This window comes from Narcine bancroftii, chromosome 3, assembly GCF_036971445.1.
Source record: "Narcine bancroftii isolate sNarBan1 chromosome 3, sNarBan1.hap1, whole genome shotgun sequence".
Lineage (NCBI taxonomy): Eukaryota > Metazoa > Chordata > Chondrichthyes > Torpediniformes > Narcinidae > Narcine > Narcine bancroftii.
Window position 1 is genome coordinate 258,579,389 of NC_091471.1, and position 26,154 is coordinate 258,605,542.

General features: G+C 42.3%; 1 protein-coding gene across 7 annotated transcripts in view; it reads right to left on the reverse strand.

The window, feature by feature from the left end:
* Positions 1–26,154, reverse strand: part of LOC138758575 (EVI5-like protein) — a 424,266-nt gene that overhangs the window by 142,108 nt on the left and 256,004 nt on the right. For 5 of the 7 annotated variants that reach the window (XM_069927712.1, XM_069927717.1, XM_069927714.1 and 2 more), the window contains 3 exons: positions 21,519–21,572; positions 14,664–14,696; positions 1,877–2,017 (listed from right to left, as the gene is read on the reverse strand). In XM_069927712.1, the coding sequence (XP_069783813.1) occupies positions 1,877–2,017; positions 14,664–14,696; positions 21,519–21,572 (228 nt within the window). The remainder of the gene's footprint in view (positions 1–1,876; positions 2,018–14,663; positions 14,697–21,518; positions 21,573–26,154) is intronic. The other 2 variants (XM_069927713.1, XM_069927716.1) reach the window with 2 other exon arrangements.

The window sequence follows — 26,154 nt, forward strand, 5'->3', positions numbered from 1 at the left end:
TGGAAGTTACCTCAAGAAGGTCTGTAGCTTTGCTTTAGTTTCTTTGAAATGCTGATTTCAAATTCAACTCCGACTTTATAGAGATGATCTGTAAAAACTCACATTGTCCTGGAGATATACCACAACATAAATGCGGGAAAAGTAGAAAGCACCTCCATAAACTAATTAGAATTTGTCCAGCTAAATAAAACTGCTAGCGCACAAGATTAATGCAACTGACTTGCTTTTACCCATGCTTGTGGATTTCAGGAGGGATACGACCCAGTCCTCACTGAAGAGTCAGTAGTGGCTATGGTCAAGAACTTCAAAATTCCTGGGTGTCAATATCACTGAGGACATGGCCTGGCGCCTCCACCTCAATGCACTCACGAAGAAGGTCCATCAGTGGCTATACTTTGTGAGGAGATTCAGTCTGTCACCAAAGATTTTCAAAAACTTCTACAGGTATACCTTGGAGAGCATTCTGACTGGTTCATCATTGTCTGGTATGGAGGTGCCAACGCTCAGGACAGGAAAAAAATTCCAGAGGGTTGTAAACTCACTTGCATATCTAGGGTATGGCAGGTGGGGCAGAGAGCAGGGATGCTACTTACGGGGGACGCCACTGCCCTCGCCTTACTCAGAGTCCCTAGCCCAATAATGAATCTCCATCCCAGGGGTGCAATGCTGTGCTGCCGAGTCTCACGGCTTCCGGCTGGCATCTCATTGGTCTGCTCCAGCAGGCAAGCAACACTTGGCAGTGGCTCAATGCATGATCAATACCCTGGCGGACTCTGGCACTGGCAGGGTGGTTCCAGCTGCATGGGGGATTATGGGTAGGGAAGACGGCCATTTTTTTCCATTGATCTGCCCCAAAGGTCGAAGTGGCCCAATGAGATGTCAGAGGCCAGGCAGCCGGCGGGGCTGTCACAGCCCGCCCCGGCCTCCCCCTGACGGTCCCGCCGCTGCCCTCAGCCTGTTGACTGCCCCGCTGGTCCCTTCTGACAGCCCACCCTGACCGCCCACGGAGATTTTCCAATTAATATCTCGCCAAATAAATAATCGGTGAATTGATGGGTGTTATTGTTATTAATTTATTTAGACATTGCATCTCATAAAAGTAAGAAATACTCAGTGATGTTTTATTAAATGGAACAACAAACTGAACCAAATATGTTAATTTGAAGAATCACAACTTGTGTGTGTGCTGGCAGTTTTTGAGCGTTTTTTTAAAGGTGGGGGCAGCGATATCAATGGGAGCCCTAGGCCACCACCTGACCTAGATACGCCACTATGTAAATTCGGCCTGCGACATCATGGGCACCAGTCTTCACTCCATCGAGGACATCGACAAGAGGCAGTGTCTGAAGAAGGCAGCCTCTGTCCTCAAGGACACCCACCACCCAGAGTATGCCATCTTCACTCTGCTACCATCAAGAAAAAGAAACAGGTGACTGAGGATGAGCACTAGAGGCACAGGATGGCTTCTTCCCCTCTGCCATCAGATTTCTGAATGAACAATGAAGCACAGACACCGCCTCACTTGGACTTTTTTCTTGTACTATTTTTATTTATTTTGTAACGTGGTTTATATAAATGTTTGCATTCTGATGCTGCCACAAAACAATGGATTTTGTGACATTTTCATGACAATAAATTCTGATTCAGTAATTGATAACCCACATTTATTCAATTGGACTGTTGATACTGAACAGTATTTGGCATTGTTTGCTTTGGGCAAATAAACAGATGCAAAGTACTACACACAACACAAACAGATTAGTTTCACAGGGTTTGAGAGCCAGTGTCACATAGGATCATCCAGGGTGCAATAGAACTCAGGATTGTTTTCCTTACAAGCCCTTAAGCCATAGGTCTCCCGCCTGCCTTTCCTTACCCTGAGCTCCTTCAGCTCCTGAATGGTGCTCTGTGCTTGTTCTAGTTTCTCACTGGCTGCAATGAACTGCTGCTTTGCTACAGCCAGCTCGCGCTTGATGATGTAGTTCTCCTCGGCTTCCTGCGCCCTGGTTACTTGTCCCTGAAGACAAATCCATGAGGGAGAGAAAGATTAGCGACACAGTTGGGCTTCCAAATCCCTGAAGAACTAATTCCACTTTTAAATTTACCGTTAAAAATGTTTGGAAAACAAACAAACTTTGTCTCTTTTCAAGCCATTCATAGCCTGCAATGTAAACTAGACCCAGTCCTTAACTAAATTGCACATAAAGAACTCACAGAGAGATCTTACAAACTGAGCAGAGGCCACTTTTTTAGGGAGGAAGAGCTTGAATCCTTGCTTAAGTTAATCAATCTCAGCTAAAGATACCACCATGCCAGTTATACATAGGGAAGAATGCACGAGAATTAGGCAAGGTTTTGAATGAGTCCTGGTTTAACAGCGTACATCACCTCACTATTAAATCTGTAAATAGCAAACAAGAAGTCGTCAGAGGAGCTTCCAGGATCATTCCCAAACAAGAAACCAATGTCTTCAAGGTCTGGAAAGACTTGGGGGGGGGGGGGGTGGGGGGAGGGAAGGCAAAAGATACAAAACACTTTGTGTGCTGGAAGACATATATTTTACTGACACTCAAGGGTGATTCTGTGCCAAACATTTTAAACTATTCCATCACTGTATGAATACATCCTCTCCAAAATACTAATGATGCATCAATCATTCACTGAAAGAGTAAGGGACTGACACAGCCAGGAGATTGACCAACTACAAGAGTTTAATGCTTTGTACTGAAGTAAAACCTAAATCAGTTAAGATGGAAGTATGCCAGAAAATTAGCAAGCAGGAACAATGAAGAACAAATAGGTGGTTGGTGGGGGGGGGGGGGGGGGGGGTGGTGTGAAGAGACTGAAATTGGGAAATGTGGGGAGAGGAAGGGAGATGAGGTTTGGAGGAGTCAAGGAAAGATGATGCAAGAGGAAAGGAGGTATCTGGAGAGAGATAAATACGGGTGGTGGGGAGGGACAATAGTGCAGGGAGGAATGGTGAGAGAGGAAGTGAAATCAGCAGACATTGGGCACAGAGGCTACATCCAGTAACTAGTGACCAATCATTATTAACCTCAGCAACATGGAAGATTTAGAAATGATACTCAGGTTCACAACTGGCAGTCACTTGGATAATGTGGAATCATTACTAAAAACCAATGATTTTATTATGACTGTCCAAGCTGTCAGAATACTTTGAAGTAGTAACACTGATGTGGGAAGTGCAATGGTATACATGAACCTCAAAAGGGTGGCAAGGTTAGCATAAAAGGGGCATCACAGTTCATGCAACAATGTTATAGCATCAGCGACTGGGGTTCGAATCAGGCGCTGTCTGTAATGAGTTTGTATGCTATCCCTGTGTCTGCGTGGGCATCCTTCAGGTGCTGCAGTTATGTCCCACCATTTAAAAAATATACCAGGGGTTGTAGATCAATTGGGTGTAATTGGGTGGCTTGGGCTCGGGGCCAGAAGGACCTGTTACTGTGATGTATGCCGAAATTTAAATTTAAACATTTAACAAGTGTCATGTGTAGACTTGCCATCAAAAACAAGGATAAAAAATTAGCTAAGTCACAGGAGTGAAGGGTTATTTTTCTGGACTGTTGGTGAATATTTAATATTCTTGTGTTCAGCTATAATTTGTAGATGATGCTCAATTTGGAGACTCAGAATGTGAAGAGGATAATAATGGATCTGAAGGAGGTGGCAGGTTAAATTGAAAGGCAGAATTGCCAAAAGGGGGAGCAGGGGTAAAAGAAAAGAAATCTGGAGGGATACATTCTTACTTTGTGATCTTGGGGAAAGAGAGTCCAGGAGCTAGTACTTAAGACACCTCTGTTTGGACCAGAGTATTGTATCTAGGTCTGAGCCCCACGTGGAAAAGGCTTTGGAGAGGCTGCAGAAAAGATTTACTGAAGTGATTTCAGTTACACGGATCAAATGGAAAAGCTGGAATTGTTCTCCTTATAACAGAGGACATTGTGAAGGGATCAGATGAGCATTGCTAAAATTATGAAGTGCACACTTAAGTATGAACAAATAAAGACAGAGTTTTTTAAAAAAACAGCAATTCATTAGAGCTTGGAATGCACTGTCAGGGGCAGTAGCATTCAAAGGGAGGTGGAAGGAAGGAGGTGCAGTACTCAGCCAGACACAACCTGGGCTGCAAGGCTAGCATAGCAATTAGGGCAACACCTTCACAGCTCCAGCGAACGGGACCAGGGTTAGAATTCTGTAAGGGGCTTTTTTTTTGTTCTCCCCGTACCTTCATGGGTTTCCTTCGGGGACTCCAGTTACCTCCCACTGTTCGAAACATACGAGTGGTTGTAAGTCAATTGGATGTTATTGGGTGGCACAGGCTCGGGAGTAGGAAGGGCCTGTCACCAGGCTGTATGTCTAAATTTAACTTCCTGGAGGAACTCAGTCGGGCGGAAGTGGGAGAAAAGGAATGGTTAATGTTAGTCAAAATCCTTCACTGGGACTGAGGGAAGTTAGTATAGAAGCAGTGTGAAGAGGAGTGGGTGGGCAAGGCAGGGTCACTACATGGGATTGGCTAATCAGGCAGAGGTGAAATATGATGGACAGAGGCAGAGGAGTGGCATTTGGGCTTCTGCATGGCCAGAGGGGAGGCCCATGTAAAGTGGAGGAATAGCATCTCTTATCCTGTATGGGCAGAGTACAGCCCAATGGTATGAACACATCTAATTTCAGGAAATTAGCCCCCTCTCTCTCCTGCTCCCCTTCTTCTCTTCCCTCCTACCTTCCCTTTTTTTTGTCATCCTTCCTGAACACTCCCTCCCATTTTCATCTCCCCACTGGATTATTCCACTCCTCTCCCCTGACTCCACCCCCCATTCAGTTCCATTTGGTCACTATTTACACCACCATTCCCACTTTTCTACTGAACAGATTCCAGCACTGGGTCTTCTAATCACCTGCATAACTTATTTTCTCCATCTGACCCACTATTTTTATAACCATATAACATATAACAATTTACAGTACGGAAACAGTCCGCACTGATTTACGTGAAACTCTACTAGTTCCACCTACCCGCTCCCATGGCCATAATCCTCCAACCCCCTCACATCCATGTACTCATCTACCCTCCTCTTAAATGACAGAATTAACCCTGCTGCAACTATTTCTTCTGGTAGATCATTCCACTCAGCCACCACTCTCTGAGTGAAGAAGCATCCTCTTACATTACTCCTAAAGTTTTGCCCCCTAACCCTTAACTTATGACCCCTTGCACCAATCTCCTACTCTCAGGGGAAAGAACCTATTCACATCTACTCTTTCCCTCTGTCTGGCATCTGCCAATCATATTACACCTCTGCCTGGCTCACCAATCCCCTGCCTTACCCTGTGCTCTCTACACTGCTTGTGTACCAACTACCCTCAATCCAGATGAAAGGCTTTGGCTCAAAACATGGACCGTTCTTATTCTCCCACTGCTGCTGCTCGACCTGCCGAGTTCCTCCAGCAGATTATGTTTGGCCTTAGTTTTTAGTATCTTCCATCTCCATATTGCCTTTAGGTTACTCTCACGTCAAGTCATTATGAAATGGGAAGGCAAAGGGCTTTCCTCCATGTACTGATTATTCTTTGGTTCAGAGAGGGAAGGAGGGGATTCAATTGAAACTCTAGTCAAGCCCCTGCAATGTAGATGCAGGAAAGGAAGAAAATGAATGGATAAAATGGGGAAACCAGGCCCCACAGATGTAATGAAGAAATCAAGTAGTGTGTCCTGCAGTAGGATCTCACACCCCAGGGTCAAATAAAATTAGTTAAATTAAAAACAAAAAGCTGGGGTAACTCAACAGGTCAAACAGCAAAGATAAAGATACATAACCAATGTTTTGGGCTTGAGCCCTTCATCAGGTATGACTAACTTACTCCTTTACAGTTAAATTACCTGGCGTGTTTTATCACATGCTAAATGAACTGAAAATAAACCCAATTTGAATGAGCTTCCTGCACTAAAGAATTCACCAGATTGACAAATGACCATCAATCCTGAGCAAAACCCTTAAACATTCGTCCCCAACATCTGATACATAGTCAGTACTTCATAACCCCAGAGCTATTAGTTGTTCTTTTTCAATTTCAATTAGGACAACAGAAGAAACTTTCAACTTTTAACAATCAAAATACGTGGATATGAACACTGCTTTCAGTTCTGACCCCTTTCTGGTAATATTTATTATTTCTATGACTTGTCTTTGCTGCAATACTCTTGGTTCTCAGAGAGCTTTCCTTTCATAAAGCCATTGAACTGCTCTCCATCTTGATAATTGAGGACCCAGAGTCTTCCTGATTGAATTTAGACCCCACACCCAACATCTAGAGATGGCTAAACAGCTGGGCTGTTTCCAGTCATAGGATCTCATTCCACTAGGGAAGGAAATGAGGCAGTAAAACTGAGGCAAACAAGAACCACTACAGATGTTGGGAAACTGGGGCAATGCACAGAATGCCCCTTCAGACTTGGGCCTAAGTACCAGCAGCACTCCCTCATGTGGTGTAGTTTGGGAATCATGGCAATTCCAAACTCAGCGAGACCTGAGATTCAGAACTACAGGGCAAAACATTCAAACAGCGATTGCACCAAAAAATATTGCTCCTGGCATAGAATTTGGCTGTTGCCCCAAGATCAACTATCCATCTCTAAGAAGGTCGAGTCTAAAACTCACCCAAAAATTCAGTCACATATATATTAGGCTCTAACATACAGAGCACCCTGAAATTAAGGCCTTGTAGTCCTGGAGAAAAAGATTACACTGGACAACAATTTTTTTTTCAAAAGGTTTGCTTCCTTAAAAAAAAATTGAAGATTATTTTAGACAACTTCAATATGAACACAAAGATAATTTCAGATTTGCTGTGTCACGTAGGAAGTTGAAGAAACATTAAATTAACTTTTATTGAATTTAGCAGGTTTAATTGCATAATGATGCAATTGCGTCAATTCAACTGACCTACAAATGTTTTGCCTGCTGAATTTCATTTGTATTCAACATCTGATGCTTCTTGTGTCAGCGTTTGGCCAGTATTGATGGATTCCAGTTGCCATGATACTACTTTTCCAAGGTTGCAATGTCCTGGTGAAACCTTTCACCATGTTCGTCACCAACGGCACCAAGATCAGCAGGGAAGAAGTCCAAGTGCGAATGCAAAAAATGAATTTTCAATGACACTTCATGGTTTTGTATGCTTGGAGTGGACTTAAAGTATGACAGGAAATCAGAAAAATAGGTTCTATCTAAAATAAAACAGTAAGCAATAGGAAATTTTTCAGGTATCTTTGTGATCAGCAGCCCAAAATCCATAAAATGCACCCCAAAGAGTTGAGGAACCAAAATCTTCATTGTCCAGTGTAATTTGTCATAAAATACCCAATAGTGAGAAGGGTTCTTCCTCCGACAGATTCACAGGCTATCTCTAACACTTGTCCAGCTGTGTGAAGAGAGTAGAAAGGTTGTCTTACAAGAGAGGACTTGCTCAGAGTTTTTAGGATTTTATTATGTTTCACCAGTCCCATTTTTAAGATGAAGAATTAAAGCGACCAGTGACTAGAAGCTCTTGTGGACTGAATAGAGGTGTTCTGCAAAGCAGTCACCTAAACATTTGGTTTCTCCATTGCAGAGGAGTCCGAGCATACACCAGAGCTGCAAGTGAGTTTATACATCACCTGGAAGGGTCCCTGGATGATGGGAATAGGCTAAAGGGGAGGTGTTACATGTGTTTGGCTAGGAGGGGAGCAGTTGGCAGAGGTGGGCCAGAAGGTCATGGATTGAATGATCTCTTCAGAATGCTGAAAGTGAAAGGACTGCCTGGCACTGGAATCCTGTTGAAAGTTGCAACAATCATGAAGGATAATCTGTTGAATGTGGAGGCTGGCAAAGTGGAAAGTAAAGACAGAGTAAAACCTATTCCTGTTCTGAGAGCAGGTGTGGAAAATAGAGGAAATATTGCGCTCAAGGAGAGAGATCTTTTTCTCCAACCCCGGCATAATAAAAGGCACATGTATTGAGAGTACAGTAAATCCCCTGGCAACCCGAATTCAAGCAACCGGCAGCCTCAAGCGACTGGTAAAAAAATCTGTATATTAGATACAGAAATCAATGGGTCTTGAAACAATGAATAAGTTTTAGTTAGGAATTGTAAAAGTAAGTCTCAAGCAACCGGCACATACATTTATCCAGCATCTGTCCCATGGGTAACGGATACCAGGGGTTTTAATGTATTATCATTACAGCAGATATGGATTTAATGAAACAGGAAAACAAAATAGAAACCTCATCAGGAGGGGGTTTGGCTGAGATAGTTGTGCTAGAGCTATCATGAATGAAAACAAAGATGAACTTTGCGAAAGAGGTGTTAGCATCAACTAGCAGCTAGAAATACCGAGAAAGGGAAAGGGAGACAGATACATGAAAGGAAAGTTGTAGAGAGATATGGGTCAATGGGATTCGTTTACATCGGCACCTTGGGCAACACTGACAAGTTATGCCACAGGAACTGTTTCAATGCAATATAACTCTGAATCTAAGAGACATATATGAATTATGTGAAAATGAAAATTGGAAGCAAAGTTAATGACATTTTAAAACTGATTAATTAGGTTTGATGAAAAGAACATTTATACTGGACAAATTGATTCTCAAAGATGCTAAGAAATAATGAATGAAGGATATCTTGATTTTCAAAAGGCATTTGCAAAAGTGTCCAGTTAAGAAAAACCTAAAAGACTTAGGGTTAATAATCAGTATTTCCTGGCTGTTTGGAGTGAATGAAGAGATCATTGATGACCTCTCATCCATCTGCAATCTATATCCAGGACAGATAAATAATCGTCATATATCCAAGTTTGTTAACGGTACAGAATTAAGTGGGAAAGTTATGAGGAGGTTGCAATGGGACAATCAAGTGGAGCATTATCATGTGGTTTATTTGGTTTGGTAAGATTAGAAATGCAGAGTGCATTTTAAATGGGGATAAAATGGTAACTAGTGATATGGGAGGAGGATCAGGAGTTTTCGTACACAAAAGACAATTACCCTCCTGGTACAATAATCAGTTAGGAATGCTAATAATATATAGGATTCCATACCCAGTGTAAAGATGTTTTTCTGCAACTGGAAGAGTTTGTGGCACAGTGTGCCCATCTTACTCCCTGCCTCTGATAGATGCATTTGCTTTGCACGTGACTCTTGGCATGAGGAAAGTCTACCTGTTGGAATTTTTCTACTGGAATTGAGAAAAAAGTGGTGTCATCCCAATATGGACTCAGAGGATCTAGCAAGGTGGATGAAATCCTTCCACTCCCTGGGGAATAAAGGATAAATTTAGGACACAGGATTTATATAAAGGGTATTTGGGACCAGATGAATAAGGACATTTTTCAATATAAAAGTGGTTGTATCTTTGGAATTCTCTGCCACTCAAGGCTGGAGTTATTGGAGAATACGAAGATTTGATTGATTTTTTTTTAACAGATTTAGAGGACAAAGGAATATAAGAATAAAGTGAAAAACTGACTGTGTGAAGTGATGCATAACAGAGTAAAGTGGAGCAGTATTTGGATGGCATACTATTATAATCCCGATTTGTTCTTGCGATTCTCTACATTTTACAGGGGTTGGTAAATTGGGAGGTGGGACGCCAGCAATTTGTGGGGGTGGCTCAGTGCAGTAAAGCATGATGGTTGAGAGCAGGAGTATGTCCAGAATGAAGCAAAGTGCACAAGGAGAACCACATTGCCCAGGTGAGACCCTGAGGGTAATACTGTCTGCCTTTTCTTGAATACTCTGAAGAGTATTGTTAATTAAGTGGCATCATCCCTCACACAGAAATACTGTGAGGAATGACCCACACTGGGAGGCACTCAGTTAAATGTTCAGTGGAATAGAAAACGCAAAACCCTCCCCACCATCGAGAACGTCTACAGGGAACGCTGCCGTCGGAGAGCAGCAGCAATCATCAAGGATCCACACCACCCTGCACACGCTCTGTTCTCACTGCAACTATTAGGAAAGAGGTGTAAATGCCACAAGGCTCACACCACCAAGTTCAAGAACAGCTACTACCCCTCCACCATCAGATCCCTCAACAACAAACTCAGAGACTCATTTTAGCTTGCACTTTATTTATATTTTTGCCTTTCTTCATTGCACATTGTTTACATTTCTTTATTTGTTTACATGTGTACGTTGAGTACTTTTTTATTGCACTATTAATTAGTGGTAATTCTGCCTCGCAGGATAATAAATCTCAGGGTTGTATGTGCTCTGACAATAAATCTGAATCTGAATTTGAAAAGAACTGGAAAGTTGTTGTTCCTTTATTTCATGCAAGGAAAACTGACAAATAAACAGCAACATGATCTGGATTTAAGAGGGAATTCGATCTATTTCTTCAGTATAAGGGTATTAAAGGTTACGGAGAGAAGGCGGGGACGGGGTACTGAACTTTAAGATCAGCCATGATCTCGTTGAATGGCGGAGCAGGCTCGAATGGTCGAATTACCTACTCCTGCTCTTATCTTCTATATTTCTATTTCTACATAAACATCATCCAAAGTTCTTCCAACTTACACCGACCTATCCATTTATCATTCCCAAACTTTGCAGGACTACATTTGCCCCAGGGCAGGCACAGCTCGATGTTAACTTGTTTTCCAAATCACACTGCCCCCTGTCTCTAATGTTCTCTTGTTCATCAAGTTAAAGGTAACTGTTCTTTCTGAATAATCTCCAAGGACAACTAGCTCTGGTTTCTGTTGCCAAAGTCAGTAGGTCTGACATTTCTTTTTAACAGCCTGCATCCTGTGGCACACTCCTCTTTGAGCAAGCTTTTGGTTAACTAACGCAGTGCCACTTGGTGTAAATATTTGTACAATAAAGCCTCTTGAAATGCTTTGGGATGATAAGCTATGTTAGAGCGGCATGGTTAGTGTAACGATATTATAGTGCCAGTGGCTGGGACTTGGGTTCGAATCCTGCACTGTCTGTAAAGAGTTTGTACATTCTCCCTGTGTCCATATGGGCTTTCCCCGGGGATCCTGGTTTCCTCCTGCTGTTCAAAACCTACCGGCGTTGTTGGCACATGCTCATAGGCCGAAAGAGCCTGTTATCGTGCTGTATGTCTAAAAAAAATGTAAAATTATGAACATCACAGTACAAGGTGTAATTAAACCAGCACACGAGGGTGGACCTGATTAGAGAACAGGGCCAAACCTATGTAGCTATTTTCCCCTGACCATGACCCGTCATGAGGCCTCCTTTTATTTTTCAGACAGTGAATTGAGTAGAAAGGTTGTCATTATGAATCCTTCCCAAATCCTTTTCTAAGAGGCATTCTCACATAATCCTACAGAACTCTAGGCCTTCGTTCATCAACTATGAACAATAAATAATTTAATCCATTACACTCCAAATTCTTCTCTCCTTTAAGGCAGCAGGAAGGCCCAAGTGAAGTGGCCAAGAAGATCAGGTCCAATTAATAACAAAATATATCTGACACAACTTCCATCACCAGTTACGTGTTGCCTGTCTTTGATTAAGAGAAGAAATCAAACCATAATGCTGCATTTAACAAATGCACGCGCACCAACTCGCACACACGCTAACACTCACATTCAACATTGTAAGTCAATTTGAAAAACAAGATAACCAATGGCATTCAAACACAGAAAGGGGATAAAAGGGAAACAATGATCACCTAATCTACATTAAAATGTAAGCAAAAATCCAGACTTCATTCTCTATTCCTTTAAATAAAATCTTTCACAATTTAACATATAGAAATTTCCCAATAGTTACCTACTGAGTAGAAATACCTTGCAGGATTCTATGCTTAACAGGTCTCTCTGCTTGACCGTCAGTGGTTCTGCAGTGGGGATAAGGGGTTGGGCAAAGTAGGGTCGTGAAAGACAGGAGATGATGTGGGTTCAAAGGAATCCCCATGAGTCTGGACCATCAGATGTATCCTTAACATCAGTGAAGAAGTCTCAAAATCAGAAGATTACAGAGCAGCATTAATTGCAAAACAACAAATTTCATGACACATGTTCATGGCAATAAATTCTGATTCTGATTTTGAAATTCTGATTCTAATTGGCCTAGTTGTCCAATTCAGTTTTGGAATACATATCCAAATGTACCAACTACAGCTGTTAGCTGCTTGATATCAAAGTTACTACAAACTTGGGATTCCTCAAAATGGCAACATCCTTCAGCAAATAACCCCTGCAATCCTTGACCCGGCCTAACAGCAACTATCTTGGCACATCTTGCTCCTGGGATAAGGGGACTAGCTTGCAGTCTGTGATCCATCATCCTGCCAATTCAAAGTAAAATTGAAGTTTAATCTTTCAATAAAATGCATGGAATAAACAGCGAATTTTAGATTAAATTAGGAACAGAACTGATTGGCTGAACAACAGAAGACCACAGATAAGAAAATAACCACTGTCCATGGGTTAGCAAATACCTGACTGAATTACAGCATGAGCATTTTTCCAATGCACCAACTTCTTCAACAACCTACTAAAAAATATTCTTGGCAGAATTCTGGTCACACTGATATACCCAACTCAAAGATGCACAACTGCCAGAAGAGAAGGGCTTCAAAATAAGAGCAACATCGTTAACTAACGCAGTGCCACTTGGTGTAAAGATTTGTACAATAAAGCCTCTTGAAATGCTTTGGGATGATAAGCTATGATAGAGCGGCATGGTTAGTGTAACGATATTATAGTGCCAGTGGCTGGGACTTGGGTTCGAATCCTGCAATGTCTGTAAAGAGTTTGTACATTCTCCCTGTGTCTATATGGGCTTTCCCCAGGGATCCTGGTTTCCTCCTGCTGTTCAAAACCTACCGGCGTTGTTGGCACGTGCTCATAGGCCGAAAGAGCCTGTTATAGTGCTGTGTGTCTAAAAAAAATGTAAAATTATGAACATCACAGTACAAGGTGTAATTAATCCAGCACACGAGGGTGGACCTGATTAGAAAACAGGGCCAAACCTATGTAGCTATTTTCCCCTGACCATGACCCTTTTATTTTTCAGACAGGGAATTGAGTGGAAAGGTTGTCATTATGAATCCTTCCCAAATCCTTTTCTAAGAGGCATTTCAATGCATCAAAAAAGTAGCATTTCTTCAATCAGAATGTACACTTCCAAGCATAAGCTTACATTTAACAATCTTCTCAGTGTCAATGTTCTGGAACACAAGAATGGCAGGCACCTATCAGCTTTACATTAGAGCACATTAAGAAACAAATAACATATATTCCATTACCCAATGGTAAATAAGTTGTATAAGTGACACATGAAAATTCTGACAAATGGAGGCATATGCCCAATATCACTCAATAAAATGCAATGTTCACATAGCCTAGTCACTGTCTAAATCTTGGTTTAATACAGTTTTCTGTGAGCTCACATCCTCTGCTCTCCACCAAATTAGGTAAAACAAAGTTGGTACTCCCTCAGCAAACTGGTTCCCAGAAATAACATTGCTGAAGGAGGAACTGGAGTGATGATCTCAATAGCTTATGACATTCAGCTAAAACTCAGAATAGAAAATAACTTATCACCTTCTCAGCCTTTCCTGTAACTGAGAGAGCAGTATGAAGGAGCACACTACTGCACCACAACTATGGCACCACAACTCATCAGTTCTCTTCTCAGTGGCCAGATAGAAAGAAATATGCTGAGAAAAATAGATTTTATAAAATTCAACATGCTTCACCAAGATGCCTTACATCAAAGTTTAGGCAATTCAGTGGAATAATGCGTACCTGACTGCACTACTCAATGGCACACAGATCCCACAGTTTAGAAATACCAGATTATACTGTAATAACCATGTTCAAAAGTAGTAAAACAAACAGGTCAGGAGTCTGTGAAACCAAGCATTGCCAGGCCTAATACATTTCGTTCCCATGTATTTACAATAAATACACTCGAGTGCTCTGCATGCTTTTGTGAAGCACAAAATTAGTTAGAATAAGCTGAGAGTTATGGTGGAGCTCATGGCATGCATCCACGGAAATTACCGAATACACCAGTGTCACATCAGCCACCCAATCTGGATGGGCTGGATTAAATGTTCTGATTTGTGATACACAAGACTTGTTTTGTTTTTAAGAAAACGTGAACTGCTTTATTACTCATTCTATAGTATAAAGTTGTTTCTGTTACATGTATGTGGATCTATCTACATGAACCATTGCTTTCAGACATGTAGGATTTTTTTCCAGCTTTCCTTTTTGTGCTGGCAATATAGTTTATAAATACAAGTTAGTGGTCTAATCAAACACACTGATCAGCCAGCAGAATGAAACAGTACAATGCAAAAGGAAATGATCAAAGGCTGTTGCAAATGTTGGATGTACTACCGCCACGGTGCTAATGAAAAGGGTGGCCAAACCTGAGTCCAGGCAGCAGTTCCTGTGCATCACTCATCGTCACATTTGCTTCCCTCACATGCCCACGTGAGCAAGGCCTGAGGTTTGGGTTACTGAGAGTGCATCCAGAGGGATAACATGCAACATGCAAGGGAGAGTTTCACGGGAGGTTACCTCGCCGGATGAGACATGGACAATGCATTGGTTTGGTAGAGTTAGCACGTATGTTTTAATTGGCATGGAGGAAAGTGGGAAATCATACCTGGATCAATCTATCTGCCAGGGCTGCACTTTCCTACAGGGAGGAATCCACAGAAATGAAAGGAAGAAAGAGAATTTCACAGATAGGCACCACTAGCACAGTAACAAAAAGCTCACGTTACATATTGCACAACCCGACTTTATCGATAAGAAGCATACTTGCTGCAGATTTTTTAAAAATGCTGTTCCTATTTCGGAAAAACAGGCACTGTGATATGGAAGAAAGAAGGGAACTCAAACATCTGTTCAGTAAGTTTTGTCCAGTGGCACCTACTCATTAAACAGGTCACAACAACACACAGAAAGCCTCAACAACAATATATTTAAGACAAGATAGATTTTTTACATAGTAGGGGATATGGGGAAATGGCAGGTTGGTGGGGATGAGCCTATCATCAGATCATTGAATGGGGGAGCAGGCTCAACAGGGCAGAAGGGCAACTCCTTCCCCTGTTTCTTATGTTCTAACTTGAGGTTTTAAATAATTACAACAAAAAGAATTGGAGCTTCAGGAGATAAAATTAACCATTCTGCTCCTCATCCTCTAGTCAATTGAGAAACTTAAGCCAGTTCAATGAAAGTTTTGTGGGTCATTTGATAAGAGTCTTTAAGTCTACCAGAATATCTGGGTTAAGGAGGTATTGGCTTGGTGCTGATACTCTTGGTTTACAGGACAATCCACATACAACTCCACTTTCACAGAAAATCGAAGTCTCAATACAACAAAAAGATCAATTACAACATGACCCTGTGGTGGACAAAGAAAGAATCTTTAGTTATTTACATTTGTTGACATGATTTACTGAGCCAATCATACAGAGATTATTTCCACACAAAAAAAAATCTGCAATAATTTATTTGGGGAAGGACAAATACTATTAAAATAACATTAGTAAACTTCATGCCAATCCTAAAAGATCTCTTACACCTGCACAATATTATTCTAGTGATGCTTTATTCCAGAATTGGGAGGGGGTGGTAAATTAGGACCCCTTTCTCCAGACTAAATGATTTATTACCTTTGAATCATATTGCAAACTGGTCACAAGGAAGAATTGGTGAACGTTTTGCCAGAAAGCAATACGTAAGGACCCCTAGGAGGTTGTGGAATCTTGAGGCCAATATTTCAACTTGTAAGGGGTAGTATCACAGTCCCCCCCTTCAGCACAGTGCATCCCCATACCCACAACAATGCCTAGAAAATAACTGCTGGCCACAGATCACATGATGGCATTCACACAGTGCTTCTCATCCTTCAGGTAGATAAGCTTGTAAGCACCTTCAGAGATTCATTGTTGCCTCAATATTTAACCCTAGCAGATGCATGTTGGAAGAGGAAAGAGATTTTTAAAAATTCAAAATAAATACTACAGCTTTATGGAAGATAAAAATTGGAAGCAATTGCTTTGCAAACATTCTTAACCTAGCCTCAACAAACAAAAACTGTCGGCTGAAGACAAGAACCACTGTGGACTTTACTCCAGTCATTCAGAATGGCCTTTGCTGCATCTTCAAATTGAAAGAAACTAGTCTGATTTTTTTAAAACCTAAATGGTAATAAAAATTATATTTGACATGTTTTATGAGTGATTTATGTCAGCAGTATCGGAACGGTCTCTGGGGATCAGTCACATGGTCACTGGATCCCAAACATCCTGAGGAACTGTCATTCCGTGTTCAGAAACACTGTCTGATGAACTCAATGTGTCGAACAGCATCTGTGTGGCTGGGATGGGGGTGGGGGTGGGGGGGGGGGCAGGTGAGGTTGGAAGGAACTGTTGATGTTTTGGGTTGAAACTTTTACAGTGCCAGCGATTGGAATGGGGTTCGAATCTAGTGCTGTCTGTCAGGAGTTTGTGCAATCTCCCAGTGTCTGCGTGGATTTCATCCAGATGCTCTGGTTTCCTTCCACTGTTCAAAACATACCACTGGTTATATGATAATTGGGTGTAATAGGGCGGCACGTGCTCGTGAGCTGAAAGGGCCTGTTACCACGCTGTATGCCTGTTTATATCTAAATGTGCATTTAAAAAAGTATTTTATTTATAGAATTTACAAGTCATATAAAGCCAGTGATACAATTAACCCATATATTTAACATGAATCCTTTCCGTTGACTATAATTGTAAATAATTCCCCTCCCTCTAACCCTTGGAAAAAGAGAGAAAAAAAGAAAGAATAGGTAAGAGTAGGATAGAAATAATAAGGAGAGAAAGATCTGCCAGGGTCCTTCACCAGTCTGTCAGGTCTAAAGGTTCACTGACTTTTCTGGATTGGGGGGTGGGTGCGGTTAAGGTGGGGTGGGGGGGGGGGGGCAGGCGAGGGGGAAAACAGTTAAAGATTAATCTCTATATAAGCATTGTACTTATTCCTCAGATTATGTGATTTTCTCCAGAGGGACAGAGTTTTGCATTTCTGCCCAATTGTAAATGGGTATCAGATTTCCAGGTAACTGCTACTCATTTGCTGGCCACTGCCAATGCTATTTGTAATTGTAATTGATGTTTTTACAGCTTCATTGTAAGTCTTACATCTTTAACATTTCCTATCAAGAACAATTCTGGGATTGTGGAAATTGTTTCCCAGTAATTTGTTCTAGAAGATCACCCAGATCTACCCAGAAAGTTTTCACTTTGGGACATAACCAGGTTGAATGTAGAAAGGTTCCTACCTCACTGCCACATCTAAAATGTTGATCTGAAATTTCTGGTTTAAGCTTGTTCAACTTTTATGGTGTGAGATACAGCTGATGCAAGAAATTATATTGCACCAATCTGTATCTTACATTTCATAGTATTTATTATGTTGTCTTGACACAAATCAGACAAGCATTGTTCTCCAATTATTATACTTAAGTATAAGTCCCATCTTTGTCTTGACCTGTGTAGCCCCCGTTTAGGGGCTGCCATTTGATGCAGAAGATACAGAGCTGATAAAAATTTATTTGTTCTCCTTATCTGCCCCTTAAAAAAGGATCTTAATTGAAGATAGCAGAGGAACGCATTATTCAATAAATCATATTAATAGTTAAGCTGATCAAACATCATAAATTTCCCCTGATCAAAACAGTCCTCAAATCACCTGATTGTGACCAGGTGTTCAGGATCCTATTATTGAATGTCAATGGTCTTAATTTGTTATTGAATAGAGGAGTTTTAGTAACAACCCCACGTTAATTCCAATTTGCTTGTTTGTTTTATACCATTAATATGTTTTAATAGTGGGGTAGCTCTACTTTCAGATATTGATTTTATATTCCATTTATGAATAAAGTCCTCTGCTATCTTTTCACCAACATTATGCAGGTTAATTTGTGCACAGGAAGGCCTATCTCCCCCTCCCCCACTCAAAGAGAGAGGTGATTACTGTGCTGCCCAGTAATATTTTCTAAAATCTGGGAGTCGAAGTCCTCCCATATCTTAACCCCATGTTAATTTTTCCATAGAAACTCATTCCAAAGGAATTTACGAATATATTTATTTAAATCTTGAAAAAAACTTTGTGGTAATGATGTGGGTAATGTTTGAAAAAAAATTGACATTTTGTAACACATTCATTTTATTAGGGTTAGGGTTACAATTACAAAGTTATTGGCAGGTTTTTCCATCTGTTTAAACCTTCTTCTATTTTTTTCGGCAAGGGGATATAATCTAATTTATATAAATTTTCCAAATTGTTATCAATCCTAACTCCCAAATATTTTATCCCATTTAGCAGCCACCTAAATTGGCTATTTTAATCGATTATAATCCCCTCCCATAAGTGGTATCATTTTCCCAATTTATCTTATAGCCTGAAATCTTCCCATAATCTTCCAATATAGAATGAGGTTTCCTTAATGGATTTTCTAATGTACATCTTTAAATGAGAAGATTCTGAGGGGTTTAGATGTGGTGGAAGCCAGATCTTTTCTTGGGGCAACAATACCAAACAGGAAAGGTGTTTGGAGGTAAAGTAGAGGACAGTTTAGGAGAGGGATTTTTTTTATTCTCATAACCAGAGATGATGGTGGAGGCTGGTACAATCTTCTTTCTTTCTTTCTTTGGCTTAGCTTTGCGGACGAAGATTTATGGAGGGGTACGTCCACGTCTGCTGCAGGCTCGTTGGTGACTGACAAGTTCGATGCAGGACAGGCAGGCACGGTTGCAGCAGTTGCAAGGGAAAATTGGTTGGTTGGGTGTTGGGTTTTTCCTCCTTTGTCTTTTGTCAGTGAGGTGGGCTCTGCGGTCTTCTTCAAAGGAGGTTGCTGCCCGCCGAACTGTGAGGTGCCAAGATGCACGGTTTGAGGCGCTATCAGCCCACTGGCAGTGGTCAATGTGGCAGGCATCAAGAGATTTCTTTAAGTAGTCCTTGTACCTCTTCTTTGGTGCACCTCTGTCACGGTGGCCAGTGGAGAGCTCGCCATAGAACACGATCTTGGGAAGGCGATGGTCCTCCATTCTAGAGACGTGACCCACCCAGCGCAGTTGGGTCTTCAGCAGCATGGATTCGATGCTTGCGGACTCTGCCAGCTCGAGTACTTCGATGTTGGTGATGAAGTCATTCCAATAATGTTGAGGATGGAGTGGAGACAGCGCTGATGGAAGCGTTCTAGGAGCCGAACAGGAGCGTGGGTATGACAATGCCTCTGTACACGCTGGTACAATAGAGACATTCAAAAGACCCTTAGATAGACTCATGGATGTAAGAAATATAGAGGGTATGAGTGTGAGGTAGGGAAGGTTCAGATTGTTGTGGAGTAGCTCGGCCAACATCATGGGTTGTAAGACAGAGGGAAGTGGGAGTGTGGAATGAGCTGCCACCTGAAGTGGTGAATGGGGGCTCAATTATAACATTAAAGAAAAATTTGGACGGCCACATGGATGGGAGGGCTATGGACTGGTGCAGGACAGTGGGACGGCAGCATAAATAGTTCAGCGCAGACTTGAAGGGGTGGGCTAAAGGGCCTGTTTTCTGTGCTGTAATATTCTATGGTTCTGAGGCCTGTACTGTGCTATACTGTTCATGTTTAATTATTTATTTAGTAAGGTCTTTAAAATACAATTTATTTTTAAATCTTTTAATTATAATTTTGTTTCCCATCTCTAAACATAAGAGATTTTTGACATTTTTAGAGATGTTTAGTAGGCTAAGCTGTGTGGAAGCAGGGGCCACAGTCTCAAAGTAAGGGGGTGTTATTTAGGACTGAAATTAGGAAAGAATTTCTTCATATGGCATTGAGTCTTTCCCAGAGAACGATGGTAGCTCAGACAGCATTTCCAAATAGAAACTGATTATTTATTTTAATTAAGGGAATAAATGATATGCAGGAAATTAAACGAACCCATTTAGTTATAGAGAGAACATGCAAACATGAATGGCTGGAGTTGTATGTCATGGCACTAATTGCTTTGGTACTATATCTCTACGATAAACTAGGAGCTATCCAAGTAAATCATGAAAATCTGTACACCATGCTTGAAGTAAAAGCACAAAATGCTGGAGAAACTCATCAGGTCAAACACTGTGTAGCAAAAGTAAAAATACATAACCGACGTTTCGGTCTTGGGCCCTTCATCAAGGTGTGGCAGGCGTTCAAACAAAAGGATAGGGGGAGGGGGGCAAAGGTGGAGAAGAGAAGAAGGGGACAGAAGTGATCAGGGGCAGGAGGGATGGCTGGGTGGGGGCAGGGGGGATGGCTGGGTGGGGGCAGGGGGGTTGGCTGGGTGGGGGCAGGGGGGATGGCTGGGTGGGGGCAGGGGGGATGGCTGGGTGGGAGCAGGGGGGATGGCTGGGTGGGGGCAGGGGGGATGGCTGGGTGGGGGCAGGGGGGATGGCTGGGTGGGGGCAGGGGGGATGGCTGGGTGGGGGCAGGGGGGATGGCTGGGTGGGGGCAGGGGGGATGGCTGGGTGGGGGCAGGGGGGATGGCTGGGTGGGGGCAGGGGGGATGGCTGGGTGGGGGCAGGGGGATGGCTGGGTGGGGGCAGGGGGGATGGCTGGGTGGGGGCAGGGGGGATGGCTGGGTGGGGGCAGGGGGGATGGCTGGGTGGGGGCAGGGGGGATGGCTGGGTGGGGGCAGGGGGGATGGCTGGGTGGGTGGAGGGTGAAGGGAGGTGGGGAAAACTAGAAAAAAGGACTTTTCTGCTTTCTGCTCACCTGCTTCCCTTTTTTCCTCTCCCTCTTTCCAGTTCTACCCCTTCCCTTCCAAAACTGCAAACACAACTTGAACATTTTATACAATTTTTATGTTCATTTATTTTTCTGACAATCTATTTCCTAATTAAAAAGTTCAAATTTCAGGAGCTTTTTAGCTTTACTGCAATACTGGCACACTTTTCAGATTTGATATATTTGAAATCCTCAGTTCATTCTCATTCTCAATGTCATTTACAAATCAGATTTCTTTCAAAGCAAATTCAGAAATATGATTTCAACTGAAGCATTTGAAAATGAACAGAAAAATTCTGTAAAACTTACCTTCTGCTCTGCAGAATTCATTCTAGAATTCATGGAAGTGATAGATTAAAGACTGAACTGCACGACATCTAATGATCAATTATTGATGAGGAATGCCTCCATGAATGAGGAAATCTCAGTCAGCAGAGTACTTGTACACACACAAACAGAGATGGAGCTAAGAGGGAAGTGGTGGGGAGTTGGAGATGGGTTATGTGCAGCCTGATATTAGAACTTCAGATGACATTAGCAACAGCGAACAGGAATAGGTCCTGAGAGACTGGATCACATCAAGTGAATTGTGAACATGTGCAATTTGCAACCTATTTTCAGTTGGAATCATTAGACAGGACAATTATCATCAATGGTTCTTACCCTACTGCATAATTAGCAATAAAAAGTGGTGATTACACTTCATACCTTTTCAAGAGTTTCAATCCGTTGCTTTAGTAGGCGATTTTCAGTTCGGAGCCTCTGTGGAACAACAAAAGGTTACATTAATTTCTGGTCATATTGGAAAAAAAAACTCTAGAGACTGCTGCTTTGTGCCAGCACACCTTTCCTGAAGTAATTCCCGTACAATCTGTATGTTCAGTGCTGTTACAATGGAGGAGAGACACAGCACAATTTCCCAATGAAAGGGAGTGTTGGTAATGTACAAGATACTATTCTTGCTTAACACCACAGAAAATTTGTACAATGATTTAACTCATGTCCAAGATGGTTCCAGGAATGTGAATTGCTTTTCATTAAATTGCAAATAATTATTTTCCCCCAAAATCTTTTGTATACAGATGTTCCCAATAGACCATACCCAAAAGTGTGACTCAACAGACGTCACCATTCTAGATAGCACAGTTATCAGCGGGCTTACAGAATTTGGTGAGAGAGTTTCTGAAGTCACTGGGTCCGTGTAGCCCAGTAATTGTCAAGTTCAAACTTATCAATTTGCCACTACTTTGTCCATGGATAGCCCACGTCCCTTTGATACTGGGCTGTAGCATCCCTGACGTGATTTGACGCCTGCGCGCCTAACCAGTAGATTGGCTGTCAATTACTAGGACTAGGTGCCAGTGTGAAAGGGGCTAACGATTCTCCAGACCACAATCTACACACATGCACACACAATACACAGCACTGAATCACATTTATACATAAAGATCTTATTGAAAATGTGCATCTTAATTATGAAAGCAAGATGAATTAAGCAAGAAAATCTGCGGATGCTAGGGTTGAGTGCAATACATTAAAGTGGAGAAACTCAGTAGATCGCACAGGTTGGGTCATTGAAGGGAATTAAAACTCAGCAGGCCATCTATAGAAAGTAAAAAGGCATTTGACTTTTCTCCAACACCTTTGTGTACTTTGTTCACAATAAATTATTTACAAAAAGACAGTTCCAAGTATCTTACCACACTTAGTTTCCTCACATATTTCCATCACTGTACATTGTTCGATTCCTTTCCGTAAACACCATTACCTCTACTGTGGCATCTTGTTGTTACTCCCTCTTTGCTGTTTAAGAGGCTTCCTCTTGGTCTCAGCCCCTCAATGCCCAGTGACAGAGGACTGTGCTCCTTCCCCACAGCACCCTCGCGTTGGCTGAGCCAAGCCTCAGTGCCTCCCTCAGAATGTACTCCTGAGCCTGCTATGTGCCAGTTGGCAACATTCCTACACTGATAACTCCATGTGCTGAAAGACCAACAGGATTCAGACAGACCAAAGTATATCTTACACTGAGTTGATGGTCTTCCAGTCGTTCTGGATGTCTGCTTCTGTGTGCATCCCCAGGAATAGCCTGTTAATCAGAATCCTCTGTCATGCAGCTCCTGGGGATGAACTGTGACAAGGACCCTGGCTCACATAGCGAATCTGCATTCTACAAAGAGGTGGGGTACTGTCTCCACTCCACTGCTGTCATCTTAGGGATGACATGTGTTGTGGGTGCTGTTCTGGTTCTACAGGAAGGATCTGATTAGAAGAGCTCCTCTCACTGTCACATTTGTGGCCCGAAATGTGAAGTTAATAAAACATTAAACACAAGTTTTATCAGGTAAACTTCCCAGTGGCTTTATTTTCCCGTTTCCTTTGTTCTCCTGCTTGTGTTCTTATCTCTCCCTCATACCACATGACTTCCGGTATATCTCATACATATTCATTATCATGACATCCCTCCTTTAATCAGAAATAAACTTTACCTTCACTTACCAATATCCCTCGGAAACTTACAAACATCGTAACTAATGGTAATACTATAACTCAACTACATAAAATTTACTTCCTACAGCACTCATACATGCACTTTATGATATAAGATTAAAATACTGTCCCAAAGTTCTTATTAAAACTATGGCACAAAGTCTTTGTATCGTTTGGGCACTTTCTGGTTTCGTTTCGGCCTGCCTGCGATATTGTCGTCGCTTCTCGGTTGTTCACTCTCGGCGTCGGACATACTGCTCGCCACGGCTTCGGGTGTTTCTGGTGCTCTAGTCACTTCATCAGGAGTGCTGGTAACTGCCTCTGGAACATCATCAGGTCTCTCAGTTTCAGCATCTCGTATTGGCCTTTCAACCTCTTCGCTCGATGTATCTCTGGACTGGTACATTTTTACACCTGATACATTTCTCTTATACAGGACTCCAGTCGGAGAGTTGACTGTCACCATACTGCCACTTCTGGATACGACAGTATAGGGTTGATGGTAATAAGGTGTGTCTAGCTTACCACCAGTTTCATGCCTCACTAGAACAATATTTCCTGGCATGATGTCTGAGTACTTGGCTCCACGTTTCGAATCTGTGTACAGCTTTGCTGCACCTTTCTTTTCAGCATCGTGGTCCCTCATCTCCTGGTCGTCTCGGATTTCCTTTATTTCTGGCATTTTTGTGCGGAATTTTCTCCCAAAAAATGCTTCTGCAGGACTTTTTCCAGTGGTTGCATGAAGCGTTGCTCGATAGACAGCCACATAAGATAGCAATGCTTCTCGCCAATTTTGTCCTTCTGCGTGTGCAATCCTCAATCGTTTTTCAATGGACTGATTTTGTCTCTCTACTTCTCCGTTGGCTTGCGGCCATTTCGGAGTTACTTTATGATGGTGGATACCCGTGGTCCTCATGTATTCTGTAAATGTCTCTGAAATGAATTGTGGACCATTGTCAGAGTATAATGTAACAGGTAATCCATATCTTGCGAATATCTCTGCTAACGCTTGTATTGTTTTTTCAGTGGTTGTGGACTTCAACACCACGTACTCATAGTATCTCCTGTAGTAATCTATCACTGCCATAATTGATTCACCCGTCGGTAAAGGTCCAAGAAAATCAACAGCTACGTCGATCCATGGTCCTGTCGGAAGTAGCGTACTCCGGATCGGTTCTGGCGGATTACTCCTACTTGTGATTTGACATCCATGACAAGTTTTAACAAATTTCTCTGCGTCTTTATCACAACCTGGCCACCATACCTTGGTCCTGAGGTTTTGCTTGGTACCAACAATACCTAGGTGTCCTTCATGCGCTAAGGATACGATCTTCGGTCTCAATCTTTGCGGTATCACCAATCTGCAACCTCTTAATACACACTGTCCGATGCAACAAAGTTCGTCTCTAATGGGAATGTAAGCCTTGTGAGTACACTTGTCCCATTGTCCACTCTGTATGCATTCTCTTACTTCCATGAGTTCTGGATCACGTTCGGATTCTCTCTCGACTTCCTTCGTAGTCACAGCTTTCGGTGTCGACTGAATAGCTACGAAGCGTACAAAGCTCTCTGTTTCTGTTCCCAATTCTGACTTGGATTGTGGACCACCATCCTTCACCAATCTGGACAGCGGATCAGCAATGTTTGTTTTCCCTGCAATGTGGATTACTTTATATTTGTAGGGTTGTAGTCTGAGTACCCATCTCTCTATTCTGGCACATGGTTTGGATCTAGGTGCATAGATCACCTCTAATGGCTTATGATCTGTGATGAGTTCAAATTCAATGCCGTATAAATATGCATGGAACCTCTCACAGGCCCGAGTGCTTCTTTCTCTGTCTGAGAGTATCTTCTTTCCACATCTGATAACGATCTGCTGGCATAGGCAATGATTCTTGGTCCTCCATCATGCATCTGGACCAACACGGCTCCTAAACCAACCTGGCTGGCATCCGCTATGACTTTGGTTGATGCCGCCGGATCGTAATATCCAAGAGTTTTTGCATCTGTCAGGCTTTGCTTCAGCGCTGTGAACGCTTTCTTCTGCTCAGATCCAAAATGAAATGGTACACCTTTCCTGGTTAGTTTCCTTAGTGGTTCTGCCACTGTAGCGAAATTAGGAATGAACTTTGCAAAAAAATTGACCAATCCCAGGAAACTCCTCACCTCTGTTGCGTTCTGAGGTGCACGTGCCTCTGCAATAGCTTTCACCTTGGCCTCTGCAGGGTTTAGTCCTTCCCGTGTTAGTCTGTGTCCCATGAAGTCCATTTCTGACACACCGAACTGGCACTTGTTTCCATTCACGGTAAGGCCTGCCTCCTGTAGTCTAGATAGTACACGCCTCAACCGTTTGTCATGCTCTTCCTTCGTTGGTGCATGGACTATGATGTCGTCATCTACCGTTTCATCTACCGCTAGCTTCAATTGTCGACCTTTCAGCTTTCCTACTCCTTGGAAGACTGCGGGGAATTCTTGCTTCATATCCTCGTATGACTGAATTGAATTGACACAAGCTCCAATATGAAGTATTGCCAGGTCTTGTGCTGTGCTTCTACTCAGCAATGGTTCTCCCTTCTCTTCTATGACCATAAACTCTGCTTCGGTGTACTTATCTCCAGCTTCAACAGTTGCAGTAAAACATCCAATGGTCTGCAATGGCTTGGTTGCTGTGTATGGATACAGTTTCTTGGAACACTTCTTTGAGGTACAGATGATCTTTTTCCTTTTCAACTTCTTCCATAAATGTCGATCAATCACATTACTGTCATTGCCTGAGTCTACAATGACCTGAACTGTCACTCCACCAATGATCACTGGGACCTTTTCATGATGTACTTCATTCAACGTAAATTGGTAA